The 17,964-nt window shown below is 42.7% G+C and overlaps 1 protein-coding gene across 3 annotated transcripts in view; it reads left to right on the forward strand.

Moving 5' to 3' along the window:
- Window positions 1–262: 262 nt before the first annotated feature.
- Window positions 263–17,964, forward strand: part of tacr2 (tachykinin receptor 2) — a 122,536-nt gene continuing 104,834 nt past the window's right edge. For 2 of the 3 annotated variants that reach the window (XR_015760973.1, XM_043683148.2), the window contains exons 1-2: window positions 264–705; window positions 14,751–14,945. Coding sequence is in view for 2 of the 3 variants with exons in the window: in XM_043683148.2 (XP_043539083.2) it covers window positions 320–705; window positions 14,751–14,945 (581 nt within the window). In the remaining variant the exon portion in view is untranslated. Of the gene's footprint in view, window positions 706–14,750; window positions 14,946–17,964 lie in introns of all 3 variants that reach the window. The other variant, XM_087999150.1, reaches the window with a different exon arrangement.

The raw sequence follows: 17,964 nt of genomic DNA on the forward strand, positions 1-17,964 counted from the left end.
ATACAAGGAAGTTTGGCCCCGAATAGGGACAGAGAGTTTGGGTGTGTGTAGGGATGGTGGAATTACGTCTGTATAGGACGGGGTGTTTGGGTCTGTATTAGATACGAGGGGATTTGGGTCTGCATAGAGACGCGGGGCTTGGGTCTGCACAGGGACGGGACAAGAGACTTGGGTCTATATTGGGACGAGGGTTGGGAGGAGGGGTCTGGGTCTGGCCTGGGACAGGGGGTTTGCATCTGTATAGGGACGCAGTTGGTCTGTAAAGGGAGAGTTGTGAAGTGTGGAGGCGGTGAGAGCTCAGGCTGGGAGTGAAATTGGAATGAACGGCGAGACAGAAGCAGATCTGAATGAGTCTGAGGTCAGTGCCAACGGCACCTTGACCAATGCATTTGCCCAGCCAGCCTGGCAGGTGGGTCTCTGGGCAATCGCTTACTCAGTGATCATCTTGACCGCTGTCTCTGGCAATGTGATCGTGGTTTGGATTATCCTTGCTCATCAGAGGATGCGGACTGTCACCAATTACTTTCTGCTGAGCCTTGCGGTGGGGGACGCCTCCATGGCTGCGTTCAACACCGCCTTCAATTTCATCTACGCCGTGCACAATGATTGGTACTTCGGCCCGCACTATTGCCGCTTCCAAAACCTGCTGCCCATCACTGCCGTGTTCGCCAGCATATACTCAATGACGGCCATTGCCCTGGACAGGTAAATAACTCTCTACCCGGGACTGACACCCTGGGGCAGCTCTCCACCCGCAACAGTCAGAGGGTTATAGAGTCACAGAGAACGGAAACAGAATTTTAGGTCCAACTTCTCCAAGCCCACCAGATATTCTAAATTAATCTAGTCCCATTTGTAGGCGTTTGGCCCATATCCCTCTAAACCCTTTCTATTCATATACCCATCTAGATGCCTTTTAAAAGTTGTAATTGTACCAGCCTCTACCACTTCCTCCGGCAGCTGGTTCCATACACTATTCTGCCTGAAAAGTTATTATGGAGATAGTGTGATTAAAAAAGGCATTAAGATTGATCAGCTTGGATTGTATGAAATAGTTGTACAGGTTTGGTGAGCTGAATTGCAGATTCCTATTCCTATGTTCCTGTGAAAGGTAGCTTCTCAGGAACGACCTAATGCAATAGCGATATATCTCTGTGCTTTCTCTTTATGGCAACATTTAACATTACAAGGCATTTCCAAAGTAACTGTTAGGTCTCCTGTAGGCTCATTTCTCCCTGGCTCTCGGGAAAAAAGCTTCTAATGTCTTTCAACGTTTGTTCCATTCAGCCCACATCCTTTGTCTTAGGGAAAATGTTAGAAGCTGTTACTAAATAATTTGCAACTGGACATTTGGACAAATTCAATGTAATCAGGCTGAGTTCACATCGTTTTGTCATCATGTTGCACATTCCCACTGTTTCTGTGTGGGTTTCCTTCAGGTGCTCCAGTCTCCTCCCACAATCCAAAGATGTGCAGGCCAGATGAATTGGCCATGCTAAATTGCCCATAGTGTTCAGGGATATGTAGGTTCGGTGCATTTTTTGGGCTAAATGAAGGTACTAGGGGAGGAGAATGGGTCTGGGTGGGTTATTCTTCGGAGGATCGGTGTGGGCCAAATGGCCTGTTTCCTTACTGTCGAGATTCTATGATTTTGTGATGTTTGACCAATATATTAGAGTCCTTTGAGGAAGTAACATATGCCGTGAATAAAGAGGAACCAATGAATGTATTGTACATAGATTTCCAGAAGACTTTTGATAAAGGTGCCACATTATTGGTTATTGTGGAAAATAAAAGCTCATAGTGTAGGGAGTAGTATATTGACATGAATAGAAAAGTGGCTAACAGGAACCAATAGGCATACTTCAGGTCGACAAGAGGGGTACCACAGGGATTGGTGCTGGGGCCTCAACTATTTGCAATTTATATCAATGATTTAAATGAAAGGACTAAATATATGGTCACCAAATTTGCTGATGAGATGAACTCTAGCAGATAAGAGCAAGAGTAGGTCATTCCACACCTCGAGTCTGCTCCCCCATTCATTACGATCATGGCGTATAATTAAGTTCAATTACCTACTTTTTTCTAAGTTACTGTGGCAATTATTACTTCTTTACTTATGTCGTCTTCCCAACTTACTTTCCTCCCGGAAAGTAAGGAAAAACAAAAGACCTGAGGATTGGGAAAAGTTTAAAAATCAGCAAAGGGATTGATTAAAAAAGGGAAAATGAGAGTAAGCTTACAATGATCATTAGAATTCACTGTAAAAGTTTCTATAGGTATGTAAAGAGAAAAAGACTGATGGAAACTAATATTGGTCTCTTACTGTCAGAAATGGGTGACTTTATAATGGAGAAGAAAGACATTTCTGACAAACTAATTTTTATACTTTACTTCTGTCTTCATAAAGGAGGACATGAATAGCATACCGGAAATGATGGGGAACACTGGGTTTATTGAGAGGGAGGAGCTGGAGCAAATCTGTATTAGTTGAGAAAAGATGTTGGGGAAATTGACAGATTGAAGGCTGATAGCTTACTGAATTTATCACCAGATAATCTACATCCCAGAGTTTCAAAAACCTTACATAGGTTTACACAGATGATTTAGAGTTGGGGACCAAATATAGTGTGTCAAGTTCACAGATGATACTAAGATGAGTAATAGAGCAAAGTATGCAGAGAACACTGAAAGTCTTGTTATGGAGAAAATATAGAGAATCACCAGGAGATGCAGAGAGTTCTTCAAGAAGTAGGTCTTTTATTTGCAAACAAAAAACCATGACACTGAGAAAGCAGATTCTCGAATGCCCATGAACCTCAGGGTCTGTGGATTTTTATATCTTTTTTTAATCATGTTTCTGTTAGCTTATCAGCATGTCCAACTATATTAATCAAAGTACCTCACTGTAGCTACACAATAAACCAGTAATGGTAGTTCCCATTATCTCTTTAGTTGTACATTCTACTTAATGTTATTCTAAAGTCAGGGTTAGATATTTATTGCTAACTCTGCAACAGTGATCTTCCATCCCAAACTAACCTGTCATGATAGATATTTAGCTATTCCATCTATTACAATAGTCTCCTGTCTTAAGCCGACTCTGCTAACTATTAATTAGATATTTTAATGTCATGTCCCAAATATTTATGGTCCCAATCCTGTCATAATAACACTTAACAGAGAAACTTGCTTGATTACTTGTGTTATCTCATCTCGCCAAAGATATTTTCAGCCTTAACCTTACTCTGCTAAATGGTGTAAAAGCATTCCACTATTCTTATCCCATCCTGCCTTCCACAGACCACAGATTGCCAGTGGTCTTCATGCTTTAACCCTTCCCATGTTTTCATGTTCTTTATTTTCCAAATTTCCCCCTTTGAGACCTACTGGTCTCACCTAGAGAAAGAAGACAATAAGCTCAGCCCCTCTTGTGCCCAATACAACATAGCTATCCTATGCTATCAATCCGAATTGTCGGAGCAGGGACATACCACCGCTTAGTTTGGCGCAAAGCTGACTGTGATGTAGCATCAAGCTGCGTGTCTGGCAATATAACTACCTCGTGTAGGAGCATTACACCGGCACAGTTGCCACTCCAGTCAGCAGCAGCGTTGGGTGCAGCCCTCCTTTCTTATCACACAGCCACCACGTATCTGCCAGTGGGATACATTGAGAATTTAAAACAGCCCCAAATGTGGTGTCCACCTCTAATTCAATTGTATTCCCGCAAAGACCCTTAAAATAGCCATTTCTGCTGGTGTGGAGCCATTTCGCTTAAAGCATTCAAAACTCAACCCTTCCCGTATCCTGAAAGTAGCCACAGGGAACGTGTAATTAGTCTTATTGGTGGACCATTGGGTACTATAGCCACACCACCATTGGAGTTACTGCCTGCCCACGTCATCCTGCTGATAGAATGTAGAGGTCTGAAGGAGAAGGCACTAAAACAGGCAATGCAATGGTCGACTTATAAGACATGGGGACAACATAGTATGAGGGGGTTGCGTTAGTACACAAGAAACAGTCCTGTCTAGTCATCATTACAGCCGTATAGTTTGCCCATTGATACCAGTGATTGTCATGGGCATGTACCCATGTTAGGGCAGCAAGGTCTGCACTTCTAATATGTCTTTGCCTCCCAGCCTGAATGACCCTGGTATTACCAGTCCAGGTCTGCCAAGTTACTGGTCTCCAAGTCTGAGTATGCAGGTAGGGCATCAGAGAGGGGGGTATCAGGGCAACCCCATGTCTTCCCCATCCCTGTTGCCAGGAGAACTATGCTCCACATCTCCATCACAATCATTTCTGGAATGATCAGTATCCCCAAGAACTTCACCTGTACCTTGTTCGGAACCCTGTTGAGGGGTACTAGCCTCCTGTGTAGCCTGCCCGTGTCCAAGTTCCTCGGCCTCAGCTCCACTTACCCCAGTTAGTTGTGCTGGTGGGAGAGCTTTAGTACAATGATTAAAGTGGTACCATAAGTGTTGTCCTTCCACTTGGATGGTGGTAGGTCATGCCTTAGTCACTACGAAAGGTCACTCTCTCCTTGGCTCATTCCAGCGTCTTTGAAAAACCCGCACGTACACCCAATCCCCGGGTTTAATAGGTCCTTCCTCATTGACAGGTGTTGGTTCCCTTTGTGTTTCCTGCAGGTGGATAGTCTCATGTATCATAGTTAGCTGCTGCATATATTGCTTAAGTTCTAAGCTTAACCGCTCCAAGCTAGGCCCTTTGTATGGGCCTCTCTACCTGGGCACTGGCATAGGTCTACCTGTGAGCATCTCATGCGGTGTTAGATTGGTCATGAGATTAGTCTGCATGCGATAACTCATTAGCGCCAGCGGCAGTGCATCAACCCAATTAAGGTGGGTAGCACGGTGGCACAGTGGTTAGCACTGCTGCCTCACAGTACCAGAGACCCGGGTTCAATTCCCGCCTCAGGTGACAGACTGTGTGGAGTTTGCACATTCTCCCCTTGTCTGTGTGGGTTTCCTCTGGGTGCTCCAGTTTTCTCCCACAGTCCAAAAATGTGCAGGTTAGGTGAATTGGCCATGCTAAATTGCCCGTAGTGTTAGGTGAAGGGGTAAATGTAGGGGGAATGGGTCTGGGTGGGTTGCGCTTCGGCGGGGCGGTGTGGACTTGTTGGGCCGAAGGGCCTGTTTCCACACTGTAAGTAATCTAATCTAAGGTTGGTGTTTAATTTGGTTTTCAATGTCCCATTGATCCTTTCCACCATACCCTGTGAGTGGGGATGATACACGCACCCAAACCTCTGTTTGATTCCCAAAGACTGCAGCACCAACTTAACTACTTTCTGAATGAAGACAGACCCATTGTCTAAGCTGATCTCCAACGGTATACCAAACCTTGGGATACCTTAATTTGTCAGAAATTTCACTACTGTCCCAGTTCCTGGTTTCAACCTTATTTCCACCTGTCTAGCTGATTTCCCTCTCCCCAGATCTGTATCATGCTGCGATCACAAAGCGGCTAGTAATGCATCCAATTGCTCATTACCATATTGATCATCTTCCTGCACTGTCACTGGCATGCTTTGCTGGGGTGTTACCTTGACTTCCTTTGGATTCCTTGTCAAGTTGCAGCATGCTAGGATTTTAATATAGCTGCCATCCCCAGATTCCCAAGCCCCTGTTGTGAGGATATGCCATTCCCTCACTGTTTCTACATGCCTGGCCATAGATCCTAGATTGATACCCCTTATTACTAGTAAAGTTACATGTGGTGCGGTGCCTGATACACTATACCACTTTTCCAGGAATGCATTTCTCTCTATTTGCAGGATCACTCCCTGCTCCACTTCACTTCTCAAATGTTATAGAGTAGTGACTTCCCGCTGCCACTGCCTCTTTAACACCTCATCCTGAGACTCAAATATCACTGTACAGTGGAGCTCAGACTTAGGTGGTCTTGCTTTAGACAACATCGTCAACACTTCTGCTTCCCACATCTCCCAAATGTCTTGAATATTACTTGCTATATCCCCTATCCAATAAACATTAACATCTTTAACCTCTTGCATCACTCATTGTGTATTGGCCTTTTCTATGACCAAGGCCTGCTGTATGCACTCCAATCTTACCTCTAACTGTAGTAAAGCATCCCTACCTAAAAAGTTAATTGGCATCTCTTTAGGCACTAATATTGGCAGAAGTATCTCCCTACCTTCCATTTCTAATCTTACTGGAGCTGTAAATCGAGTTAACTGACTTCCCTGAGAACCCTACAATTTTAACAAATTTACTTGACATGGGTAGGTGAGAGGCATACCGCAGCTCTACACAAGTTTATGTAGCTCCAGATCTATCATCACTGGTGTCTGCCGCCCTTCTATATTCATTTGTATTACTGGTTCTTGATCAGCCTCCCATGCTACTACAAGTGCCCCTTCCCACCCAGGTTCTCAGGGCATCCCTAACACATCCCATACGGGTTAACAGGTCCTGCTGGGCCCGTAGGTGTCTGGGAAGTGGCCACTGGGGATTCCCGCTGTAGGGCAGAGAGGGCCCGATCCAATAAGGGCAATTTCTCCGAAAGTGGCCTGGTTGGTGGCATCCCCAGCACATCATTTCTGGCCCCCTTTGTGCCTGATTATTTATCATGTACCTTAGATGTGCCCCATTCCTACATCCCTGTCCTTGGGGACCCCCGTTTTGTTTAGGCTGTTGTTTAAATCTGCCCTGCCCCGGATACGTCACCTGCGGGAAAGCTTCTCTAAAAACCTCCATTGCTGGCATAGGACTTTCTGGCCCCTGTCTGGCTACCTGATAGGACCCCCCTTGCGCTGGTACTTGGTTCACGCCAGTATTCATTACTGTGTCAGTTCTTGTTGGCAACACCTTTTTAGCCTTTCTTTTTAAGCTCTTCGAGCTGCATTTGCGCCAGCTTCCTTTGCACCTCCTCTTGCTGTTCAGACAGTTTCTTTTTGTCTTTTCGAAACCTTTCAACTGTATGAGCTACATGATCTCTAAATTCTTGGTGGCTCATTGATGAAGAAGGGCTTATGCCCTGTTCCTTTGATGCTGCCTGACCTGCTGTGCTTTTCCAGCAACACATTTCTAGGCTCATTGATGATGTCAGATCCACCACCTCCTCCAATCTTGACCTGACTTGGGAAGGCAATGCCTCAATGGTGGAATTTTGGAACATTGTGGTCAGCAACTGATTAGTCTCTATGTCTTGCTCTGTTTCCAGTCTCCACTTCTTTAACTGTTTCTCCAAGTATGCAGCCAGGTTTTCACTTTCTCCCAGTGGATCCCCTCTCAGAGCCTGGGGGTCCATTTTGGCTGGATAACAGTCTCTTAAGGCCTGCCATACATTGTGTCTCACTCGATCAAACCCGACCCCATCAATCATTGGATTGTCTGCCGCATTTTTCAAACGGGCTCAGATCATTATTTCCTTTAACTTCGGGAGCCCTACCAACTTCACCAGCAGTGCCTTCAAGTCTCCTATAGCCAGCAATTGCCCTGTGGTTTCATCTTCAAAAGCCCTGATCCACTTTCCTGCTCCTTCATGTAAACAGGGCAGCGCATTCTTCAGCCCTTCCAGATCCTGAGTTCCCCAAGGAATGCATTGTGAGTTTCTCCCCTCTTTTATAAGGAGCGGTAGCATCCTTCCCTGTTAGCCCTTTTTCCATTGACCGACACTACTTCTCAATAAATCCTCCTCAGGCTCTGAGTCCGATGCTATTTCTAATTCCTCCCATTCTTTAGGTACTGGGGTCTTTTTCTTTCCTTGTCTCTCATCATCCCTTTCTGCTTGCTCTGCATCACTTTCACTGCTTTTCTCTTTAGCCCTTCTTTTGTATCGCATTGAGTATTCCTCAATTGCTTTTTGTTTCCTTAGCCCATGCAGCACACTAATCTCATATTTCAGCTTTTCCTGCTCTCATTGTATGGCTTTTATTTGCTCCTGCTTGTCCCTTTTCTTTCTTTCTCTTCTTTCCCTCAGTTCATTTTTGTCTTCCGCACTTCCATCCTATTCTAACTGTTCTTCTATTTCTAATGTTCCCTTTATTACTGGACACTGCTTCACTGCCTCTTCATTTGAGTAGGGAGGAGGTCTATTCAACTCCTCCACATCTGGGTGAGGCGGGGGGGCTGATTACTGCTTTTCTGTTTCCTGAAACTGCTCAGCTTGTTCTTTTGCAGCTTTCCTAGTCACCACAGGTGCCTGACAAGCTACCTTCAGTTCCTCACCCTCTTTCCCGAAAAGTTTCAGTATTTCCATCTCCAGATCCTCTTTTTGGTTTCTATTTTTAGATTTATCTTTCGGCTTATAGTTCTTAATTAGTCCTTCCATCTCATTGCACATATGTATATCAAAGATACCTTCTTTTGGCCTTTTAGTCAATAAATCCTTAGTTCCCTTTTCCCATTTCTCAGAAATTTTTACAATATCATTTCTTGCCACTGGAAATTTCTTACTCAGTTTCTCAACTGCAGTCCGTTTATCCATTCTAACATATATTTCAGTCCAGCTAATGTATTATCTTTGCTGTCATAAATCACTTCCTCATACCATTCAAGTCTGGTAGGGCTTTGTCAGTCATATAAGCAATCCCTAACTTTATAACTTGCAATTGTCCCTTCTATCAATCCTAAATGTCCTCAATTGCAGTTAGTTAATACAAACAACCTATTCTCATTCATTCAGCCTAAACCAATCTAACACTTCACCTTCAAAATGCACCAATCACTAACAGTTTCTTAAGAAATTTCTCTCTCAAAAAAAATCTTAAATTCTAACAGTGTAAAATAAAATCAAAATACTCCTGGATCTTGAGCTCCAGGGAAACAAAACACAAACATTTAACCACCAATAAACAATTATACATACAAATCAGATCACAATGATTAAACTATAAACTCCCTCTCACACACACACAGAATTTCTGCAAGCTACAGCTGCTCTCTCTCTCTCTCTCTATCACACACACACACCCCCTTGCTGCTAACAGCCAAGAACATGGCTGTAAATCAATCTCTGTCAGCCAGAGCCTTACTTAAACAGACCCTTTGTTCATTTCCAAAAGTCCTATTATCCTACAGGCCTTATCTAAAACATTTAACAGTCTAGTAACATTATAACACTATGACTATTCTCTGCAATTTTACTTTTAATCATCCACTACCAATCTGCCGGCGTTCTAAACAGGTCTACCAGTGCTTCCAGTAAAACAATTTCCCCATATTTATTCTGCCCTATCTATCTATAGGGTCTTACAAAACAATTGCCCCTTCTTTATTCTGCCCTGTCTTTCTATAGGGTTTACAAAACAATTGCCGCCCTGTCTTTCTATAGGGTTTACAAAACAATTGCCCCTACTTTATTCTGCCCTGTCTTTCTATAGGGTTTACAAAACAATTGCCCCTTCTTTATTCTGCCAAATCTATCTATAGGGTCTTATATACACCACCGTGGACTTTTTACTCAGACAATTGCTACGTTTTATTCTTACTCACCCCCTACCCCACTGCGCAGTTTTCTTGACCAATTCTCCACGTCTCCTTCAGCAGCAATTTACCTCTTGCATTTGGATATTGGATCGAAGAGCCCCTCCGGCAGGTTCCCGCACCTCCAAGTCCCCAAGGACCACTCCAAGCCAACAAAATGTAGTCCGAATTCATCAAAAATGCTAACCTTTTTTTGTTAAGTACCCTTATTCTGTCAGTCTCGGGAATGCCCCCGGTGGACCAAGAAGCACCCTGTTACTGCTGCCCTCTGTCCAGGTGGGTCTCTGCACGACCCTGCTCGCAGCGCCAAATTTGTTGTGGAGAAAATATAGAGAATCACTAGGAGACGCAGAGAGATCTTCAAGAAGTAGGTCTTTTATTTGTAAACAAAAAACCGTGACACTGAGAAAGCAGATTCTCGAATGCCCATGAACCCCAGGGGTCCGTGGATTTTTATATTTTTTTAATCATGTTTCTGTTAGCTTATTAGCATGTCCAACTATATTACCAAAGTACCTCACTATAGCTACACAATAAACCAGTAATGGTAGTTCCCATTATCTCTTTAGTTGTACATTCTACTTAATGTTATTCTAATGTTATGGTTAGATATTTATTGCTAACTCTGCAACAGTGAATTTCCATCCCAGACTAACCTGTCATGATAGATATTTAGCTCTTCCATCTATTACAATAGTCTCCTGTCTCAAGCTGACTCTGCTAACTATTAATTAGATATTTTAATGTCATGTCCCAAATATTTATGGTCACAATCCTGTCATAATAATATTTAACCTGCTTGATTCTTGTGTTATCTCATCTTGCCATAGTGATCTTTCAGCCTTAACCTTACTCTGCTAATTGGTGTAAGAGCATTCCACTATTCTTATCCCATCCTGCCTTCCACAGACCACAGATTGCCACTGGTCTTCATGCTTTAACCCTTTCCATGCTTTCATGTTCTTTATTTGCCATAGTGTGCAGGGGGATATGGTTAGGTTGAGTGAGTGGGCAAGGCTCTGGCAGGTGGAGTACGAAGAACAAAGTACAACTCAGCACAAGAACAGGCCCTTCGGCCCTCCAAGCCTGCGCTGCCACATTCTTCCCTTTCATACTAAAACTGTCTTCACTTACAGGATCCATATCCAATGTTAGTAAATGTGAGGTAATCTATTTTAGTTGGAATAACAGCAAAATTAACGAATATCTAAATGGTGGGACAAAGCGAAGACTGCAGATGCTGGAGGCATCTAAATGGTGAAAACTTGCAGTAAGCTGCTGTGCAGAGGGACCTGGGTGTCCTTATGTATGAATCAGAAAAAGTTGGTTTGCAGGTGCATCGGGTAACTAAGAAAGCAAATGGAATATTGTCCTTCATTGCCAAACCTGGATGTACTGGCGCTGGAGGGTTCACTAGGTTGCTTCCAGAATTGAGAGGGTTGGCTTATCATAGAATCATAGAATACCTACAGTGTGTAAACAGCCCATTTGGCCCACCAAGTTCACTCTGACCCTCTGAAGAATATCCCACCCAGACCCATTCCCCTACCCTATTTCACTACATTTCCCCTGACTAATGCACCTAGCCTCCATGTCCCTAAACGCTATGGGCAATTTAACATGGCCAATTGGCCTAACCTGCACATCTTTGGACCGTGGGAGGAAACCGGAACAAACTCCACACATACAGTTGCCTGAGGCTGGAATCAAACCTAGGTGTTGTGAGGCAGTGGTGCTAACCACTGAGTACATTTGGGACTATACTCATTGGAATTTAGAAGAATGAGGAGGGATCTAATAGAAACATATAAGATTGTGAAAGGAATAGTTAAGATAGAAGCAGAGAGGTTGTATCCACTAGAACTAGGGCATAGCCTCAAAATAAGGGATAGCAGATTTAGGACTGAGTTGAGGAGGGACGTCTTCTCCCAAAGGATTGTGGATCTGTGAAATTCTCTGCCTAATGAAGCAGATGAAGCTACCTCGTTGAATGTTTTTAAAGCAAAGATAGACAGATTTTTTAACAGGAAAGGAATTAAGGGTTATGGTGAGTGGGAGGATAAGTGGAACTGAGTCCAAGAACAGATGAGCCATGATCTTATTGAATAGTGAGCAGGCTCAATGAGCTTATTTCTTTTGTTCTTATATTTTATACAGACAAAAGTAAATGATATAGAGATTTTTTGAGTGAAGGGGCAAAGATTCAGCCAATGGAGTATAATATGGGAAAATATAAAATTGTCTATTTTGGCGGGAAAGATAACATGATAATATTATGTAGATGGTGAGAGTTTGTAGAGATCTGGGTGTCCTCATGCATGCAAGTATTGAGTAAATCTAATCGGATGTTAGCATTTATTGCAAAGGAAATTAAATACAAAAGTAAAGAAGTTGATCTTCAGTTATAGAGGGTACTGATGACAGCACATCTGAAGTATCAGGCACAATATTAGTCAGCTTATTTAAGGAAGGATATAAAAGCATTGGGAGGAAATTTTCAGATTTCTTTTGAGTTTCTTCCTCTTGGCAACCAGATCACATGTTCATATTTTGGAGCAAAGGTGTTCTTATCAGGACTCCATCTCCATCTCCTTTTCAGTCTGTTTTAAACAGAACTGTCTTGTAAAGGCCAGTATTCATGATATTTCCCCCAAAAAACGTAGCAGTAATGATTTTTATCCCTTATTGATATCAAAATATAACAAATTGCACCATTGTAAACAACTGAAGAACAAATGTATTACACACTGTAACATTCTTCCTCTTGTGACACATTTTGCAATTATTCATATTGTGATGGTAATATTCTATGGCCTAGTCCGTAACAACTAGCTGCATGCGGTCATTTAAATTTAAAATCCAGTGTGAGTTCTGAAAGTCTCAACTGTCTTTTAAATGAGAATTTAATTTACTACTGGGTCAGTTGATTTTCTCTCAATATTTGTAAAATATTTTTATTTTCATTTTGCTTAGGCAGTGCAGCTTTTCTGTATTCTTGGCCAGAAGACTATATTGTGGTTCTACATTTTTCATGTTGCTTTCCAAAATCTGTATTGGATTGTGCATAGTCTAATCCCTGAGATAATATATGTGATGGGACCAAATGCTTCACAAATTGTTAGGTCTGGTTAACTTTATCAAGAGCAACTTTAGTAATTGCTGCCAAGCCACCTGGCTTTTGAATACTGGTGGCTGTGAATTGTAAACAAAAGAGAAATCCCCTGTCCACATTCTGGGTTCAGTAATTTTCTTTATCCTTCTTTAAAGCCAGACACTAAGGGCTTTCAATTTGCAACACAGACTTCTGTTCAGTTTTTAATGCCTTCAATGTCTGCAATTGTTTTAATGTCTTAGTCTGTGAAAAACATTTCAACCAGCAAATCACCTGACAAGTGACGAAGGATAATTGAATTAATCTCATCCTGTCTCATCTTTATCATTCCTGATGAAGGGCTTTTGCCCGAAACGTTGATTTTCCTGCTCCTCGTATGCTGCCTGAGCTGCTATGCTTCTCCAGCAACCACTCTAATCTTGACTCTGATCCCCAGCATCTGCAGTCCTCACTTTCACCTGTTTGTATTCTGTCAGGTCTGCTTGAACTGAAAGAGATCATAAATTATTTTTTACAAATCTTTTATTGTTTTATTTTGCTTGTGCCATTCATGTAATGCAAGTTGATTACAAGCTTTGGAAAATTCTAGTCAGCAGAAACCAAGACAGAGCTCAAACACCATCTTCATGGAATCTCACAGTCTTATAATGTGTAGACCTCACAGTCAACAAACGCAAGAGAATAGTAAACATGTCTTTCTATCAAGGTCAGGTTAAAAAAAATGTGCACTATATACACATTATGCTTGAAATGGCATGAATGATCCATCGTCTAGCTCGTACAATGACCAGAGGCATAGAAGCTGCCCAGGAAACTAAATTAACTCATTTCAAAAGTCTTCCATATAAGCAAAATTTCTCTGGTTTCTGAAAAGTTTAATCATAATTTCTGGACCCATTTTTGCAGTCTCTTAAGAATTCTTCTGCTGTTAACATTAAGTCAGGCTGCTAAGAATCTAACCAGCTGCTAATATTCAGTATGCTTTTACAATCCAAATCAGTTACGTCTACAAGATCATCAATGGAACAGCCAGACTCCAGGCATGCCTCAAGTCCAAATAAGCCTCCTTGAAACCTAGTTCCAAATGTCTTATATTGTATTTAATTGAAAAGTGAACCAAGTGTCTACACACACCAATCTCATTTGCTGCATCATTGTCAATTTTAAAAAGGAATCCTGTAACTCTTGCCCTTCCTAGCTAAAACTGAACTACCTGCCTTATCCTCCTTGACTGTCTGATGATCACATAATCACTTTCTTCCCAAAGCCCCTTATTCTATGAGGTGACCATCTGCAGAAGAATATAGCTGCCTGGCTAACTGCAGTAATGCTAGCTATTGCTTTAGCTCCTCGAACTGATGACATTTCCTGCACGTGATTGTCTAGGACACAAGAAATGTCCTGGAGTTCATACATGCTACAGGATGTATGCTTGATAGGGGCGGTATGGTGGCTCAGTGGTTAGCACTGCTGCCTCACAGCACCAGGGAGCCGGGTTCGATTCTAGCCTCGGGTGACTGTCTGTGTGGAGTTTGCACATTCTCCCCGTGTCTGTGTGGGTTTCCTCTGGGTGCTCCGGTTTCCTCCCACAGTCCAAAGATGTGCAGGTAGGGTGAATTGGTCATGCTAAATTGCCCACAGAGTTAGGTGCATTAGTTAGGGGGAGTAGGTCTGGGTGGGTTACTCTTTGGAGGGTCAGTGTGGACTTATTGGGCCAAAGGGCCTGTTTCCACACTGTAGGGAATCTAATCTTCCATAACTCCACTGATTAGATTATTACACTGAAAGCTGTGAAACAACATTGTACATTACTCTGAATCACACAGTACTAAAAACAGCTTGACGTAACTGTGCAGTTGATATTCCTCGGCCAGTCCGCTGTACAGATTGCACAAAATGGGTGTGGAAGCCTTGTTGGAATGTTAGAGCTTTCTTTCTAGATGCTTTTAAAGGGAAGTTATAAAAGCACATAATGTAAAACAAAAGAGCGGAGGGATAGGGTTGGGTGAAGTAAGATTGGAGGATGTCTGTGTGGCGCGTGATCATTGATTTGGATATGTTGAGCCAAATGGAAATGTTTGATGTAATTGTAACAAGAGGATAATATTGAGATCTGATTATCTGCAGTATAACACTTGTTGTATTTCACCACATAGGTACATTGCCATCATCCACCCTTTGAAGCCCAGGCTGTCGTCCAGCTCAACTAAGCTAGTGATTGGGGTTATTTGGTTCCTGGCCCTGGCTCTAGCATTCCCACAGTGTTTCTATGCCCGCATTGTGCAATCAGAAAGCCGCGTGATCTGTAAGGTGGACTGGCCTGGGGATGTCGGAGGACAACATCAATTGACGTAAGAATATATTATCAGTTCCTTCCACTGGTAACTCTACTGCTACAAACGTTACTAATTGTGTACATTTACAAATGAGGACAATTATCCAAAAATAATTTCCACAATTTCATGGGGGAAAATAACATTCTCAAATCTGTCGAAATTTTCATCTCAAGCAACCTACAATTTATGGTGCAAGGACATGAGCCACTTGTAATTAGAAATTATGTGCAAATAACTGTGTTTCATTGGAAGAACCTATAACAGTATTATAGGTTTGAACTTTTGTTGGTTTGAGGAATTGGTAATTGTGCTTTAACTTGTGATTTGAAAGCTGGTAAGGATCAGAGAAAAGCATTTGCTTTATTATTATCCAAACTGATTGCTGGGTTCCAGTTATGTCAAGGCTGTTTTTGTTGCTATCATTCCAGCATAACACAGTTGATGACCAGTAATGCCCCAACATGTAAGGGTTTTGATTCCTTTATCTTTGTGACCACCTGCAACTGACCTGATTCCCAGATTAAGTTTCTGTACTTTTCTAGGACCACGGAATGTTTCAGTAAAATCCAGCTAAGATTTGCCAGATGACTATGGGTGCAGCATTTGCCATAGTATGGCAATTCAGAGTGATTCTGTTATGTTCTGTCTTTACATCATTTGGCACTGTCACTGCATGAAACGGGACAGACTTTGAATAGGGCTAGCAATTCAAGAGTCAGCATCCATGAGGTGCTGTGGGCCTTCTACAGCAGCAGAACTGAACCCCAGCACAATCTGTAACCTCATGGCCCAGCATATCCCCATTCAACTCTTACCATCAAGCCAGGGAATCAATTCTAGTTCAATGAAGAGGACAGGAGGACATGCCAGGAGCAGCACCAGACATATCTGATGTTGAGGTGTCAACCTGGTAAAGCTACCAAACATGACTACTTGCATGCCAAGCAGCAAGTGACAGAAAAAAACTAAATGATCCCACAATCAATGGATCCAATCTAAGCTCTGCAACCCTCCCACATGCAATTATGAATGGCGGTGGACAATGGAGGAGAAGGCTCCACAAATGACTCTATCCTCAATGATGGAAGAGCCTAACACGCCAGTGCAAAAGATAAGGCTAAAGCATTTGCAGCAAGACGTGCTGAGTGGATGATCTATTTCAGCCTCCTCCAGTGGTCCCCAGCATCACAGATAACAGTCTTCAGCCAATTTGATTCACACCACATGATGTCAAGGATACAGCAAAAGCTATAGACCCTGACAATATTCCAGCAATTGTGCTGAAGACTTGCTTTCCAGAATTGGTAGCTCCCTGAGCCAATCTCTGGCATCCACCTGACTGTGTGGAAAATTGCCCAAGTATGTCCTATAATCAAAAAGCATGACAAATCCAACCCAGCCAATTACCACTCCATCAGTCTACTGTTGATCATCAGTAAAGTGCTGGAAGATGTCATCAACAGTGCTATTAAGCAGTACCTGCTCAGCAAAAACCTGCTCAGTGACACATAGTTTGAGTTTGCCAGGGCCACTCACCTCCTGACCTCACTACAGCCTCACTTGGTTCAAACATGGACAAAAGGCCTGAGTTCCATAGGTAAGGTGAGAGTGGCAGCCCTTGACATCAAGGCTGCATTCAACCAAGTGTGGCATCAAGGAGCCAAAACAAAACTGGAATCAATGGGAATCGGGTGAAGTTCTTTGCTGGTTTGAGTCATGTCTGGCACATAGGAAGACGGTTGTGATTGTTGGAGGCCAGTCATCTCTGCTCCAGGATGTCTCTACAGGAGTTCCTCAGGATAATGTCCTAGGCACAACCATCTTCAGCTACTTCATCAATGACCTCTCCTCCACCATAAGGTCAGAAGTGGGAATGTTTGCCAGTAATTGCACAATATTCAGCACCATTTGTGATTTCTCAGATGCTGAAACAGTCCATGTTCAAATACATAAAATCTGCACAATATCCAGACTTGGGCTAATAAGTGGCAAGTAATGTTCATGGCACACAAGTGCTGGGCTGTAACCATCACCAACAAGAGACAATCTAATTACTGGTCCTTGACATTGAATGGTGTTACCATCACTGAATCACCTACTATTAATATCCTTTAGGTTACCATTTACCAGTAACTCAACTGAACTTAGCAGGTAAACATAATGGCTACAAGAGTAGGTCAGAAGCTAGGAATATTGTGGTGAGTAACTCACTTCCTGACCCCTAAAAACCTGTCCACCATTTACAAGACACAAGTCAGGAGTGTGATGGAATACTGCACACTTGCCTGGATGGCCCACCATCTACAACACACAAGAAAGTTAAAGCCATTCAAGACAAATCAGCCCACTTGATTGGCATAGAAATTAGAACTTTACAGTGTAGTATAAGCCCTTTGGCCCCCGACCTGTGAAACCAATCTGAAGCCCATCTAACCTACACTATTCCATTATCATTATGTCTATCTAATGACCATTTAAATGCCCTTAAAGTTGGCGATTCTACTAATGTTGCAGGCAGGCCATTCCATGCCCCTACTACTCTTTAAGTAAAGAAGCTACCTCTGACATCTGTTCTATATCTATCACACCTCAAATTAAAGCTATGTCCCCTTGTACTAGCCATCACCATCTGAGGAAAAAGGCTCTCACTGTCCACTCTATCTAACCCTCTGATTATCTTATATGTCTCATTAAGTCATCTCTCGAACTTCTTCTCTCTAACAAAAACAGTCTGAAGTTCCTCAGCCTTTCCTTGTAAGGCCTTCCCTCCATACCAGGCAACATCCTAGTAAATCTCCCCTGAACCTTTTCCAAAGCTTTCACATCCTTCCTATAATGCGGTGACCAGAAATGTACACAATACTCCAAGTGCGGCCGCACCACAGTTTTGTACAGCTGCAGCATGACATCATGGCTCAGAAACTCAATCCCTCCAGTAATAAGAGCTATGCCTTCTTAATAACCCTATCAACCTGGGTGGCAACTTTGTGTGATCTATGTACATAGATACCAAGATCTCTCTGCTCATCTACAC

Source organism: Chiloscyllium plagiosum, unplaced genomic scaffold (assembly GCF_037043375.1).
Source record: "Chiloscyllium plagiosum isolate Xiang-an unplaced genomic scaffold, Cpla_swu_hap1 HiC_scaffold_22, whole genome shotgun sequence".
In the NCBI taxonomy this organism is placed as follows: domain Eukaryota; kingdom Metazoa; phylum Chordata; class Chondrichthyes; order Orectolobiformes; family Hemiscylliidae; genus Chiloscyllium; species Chiloscyllium plagiosum.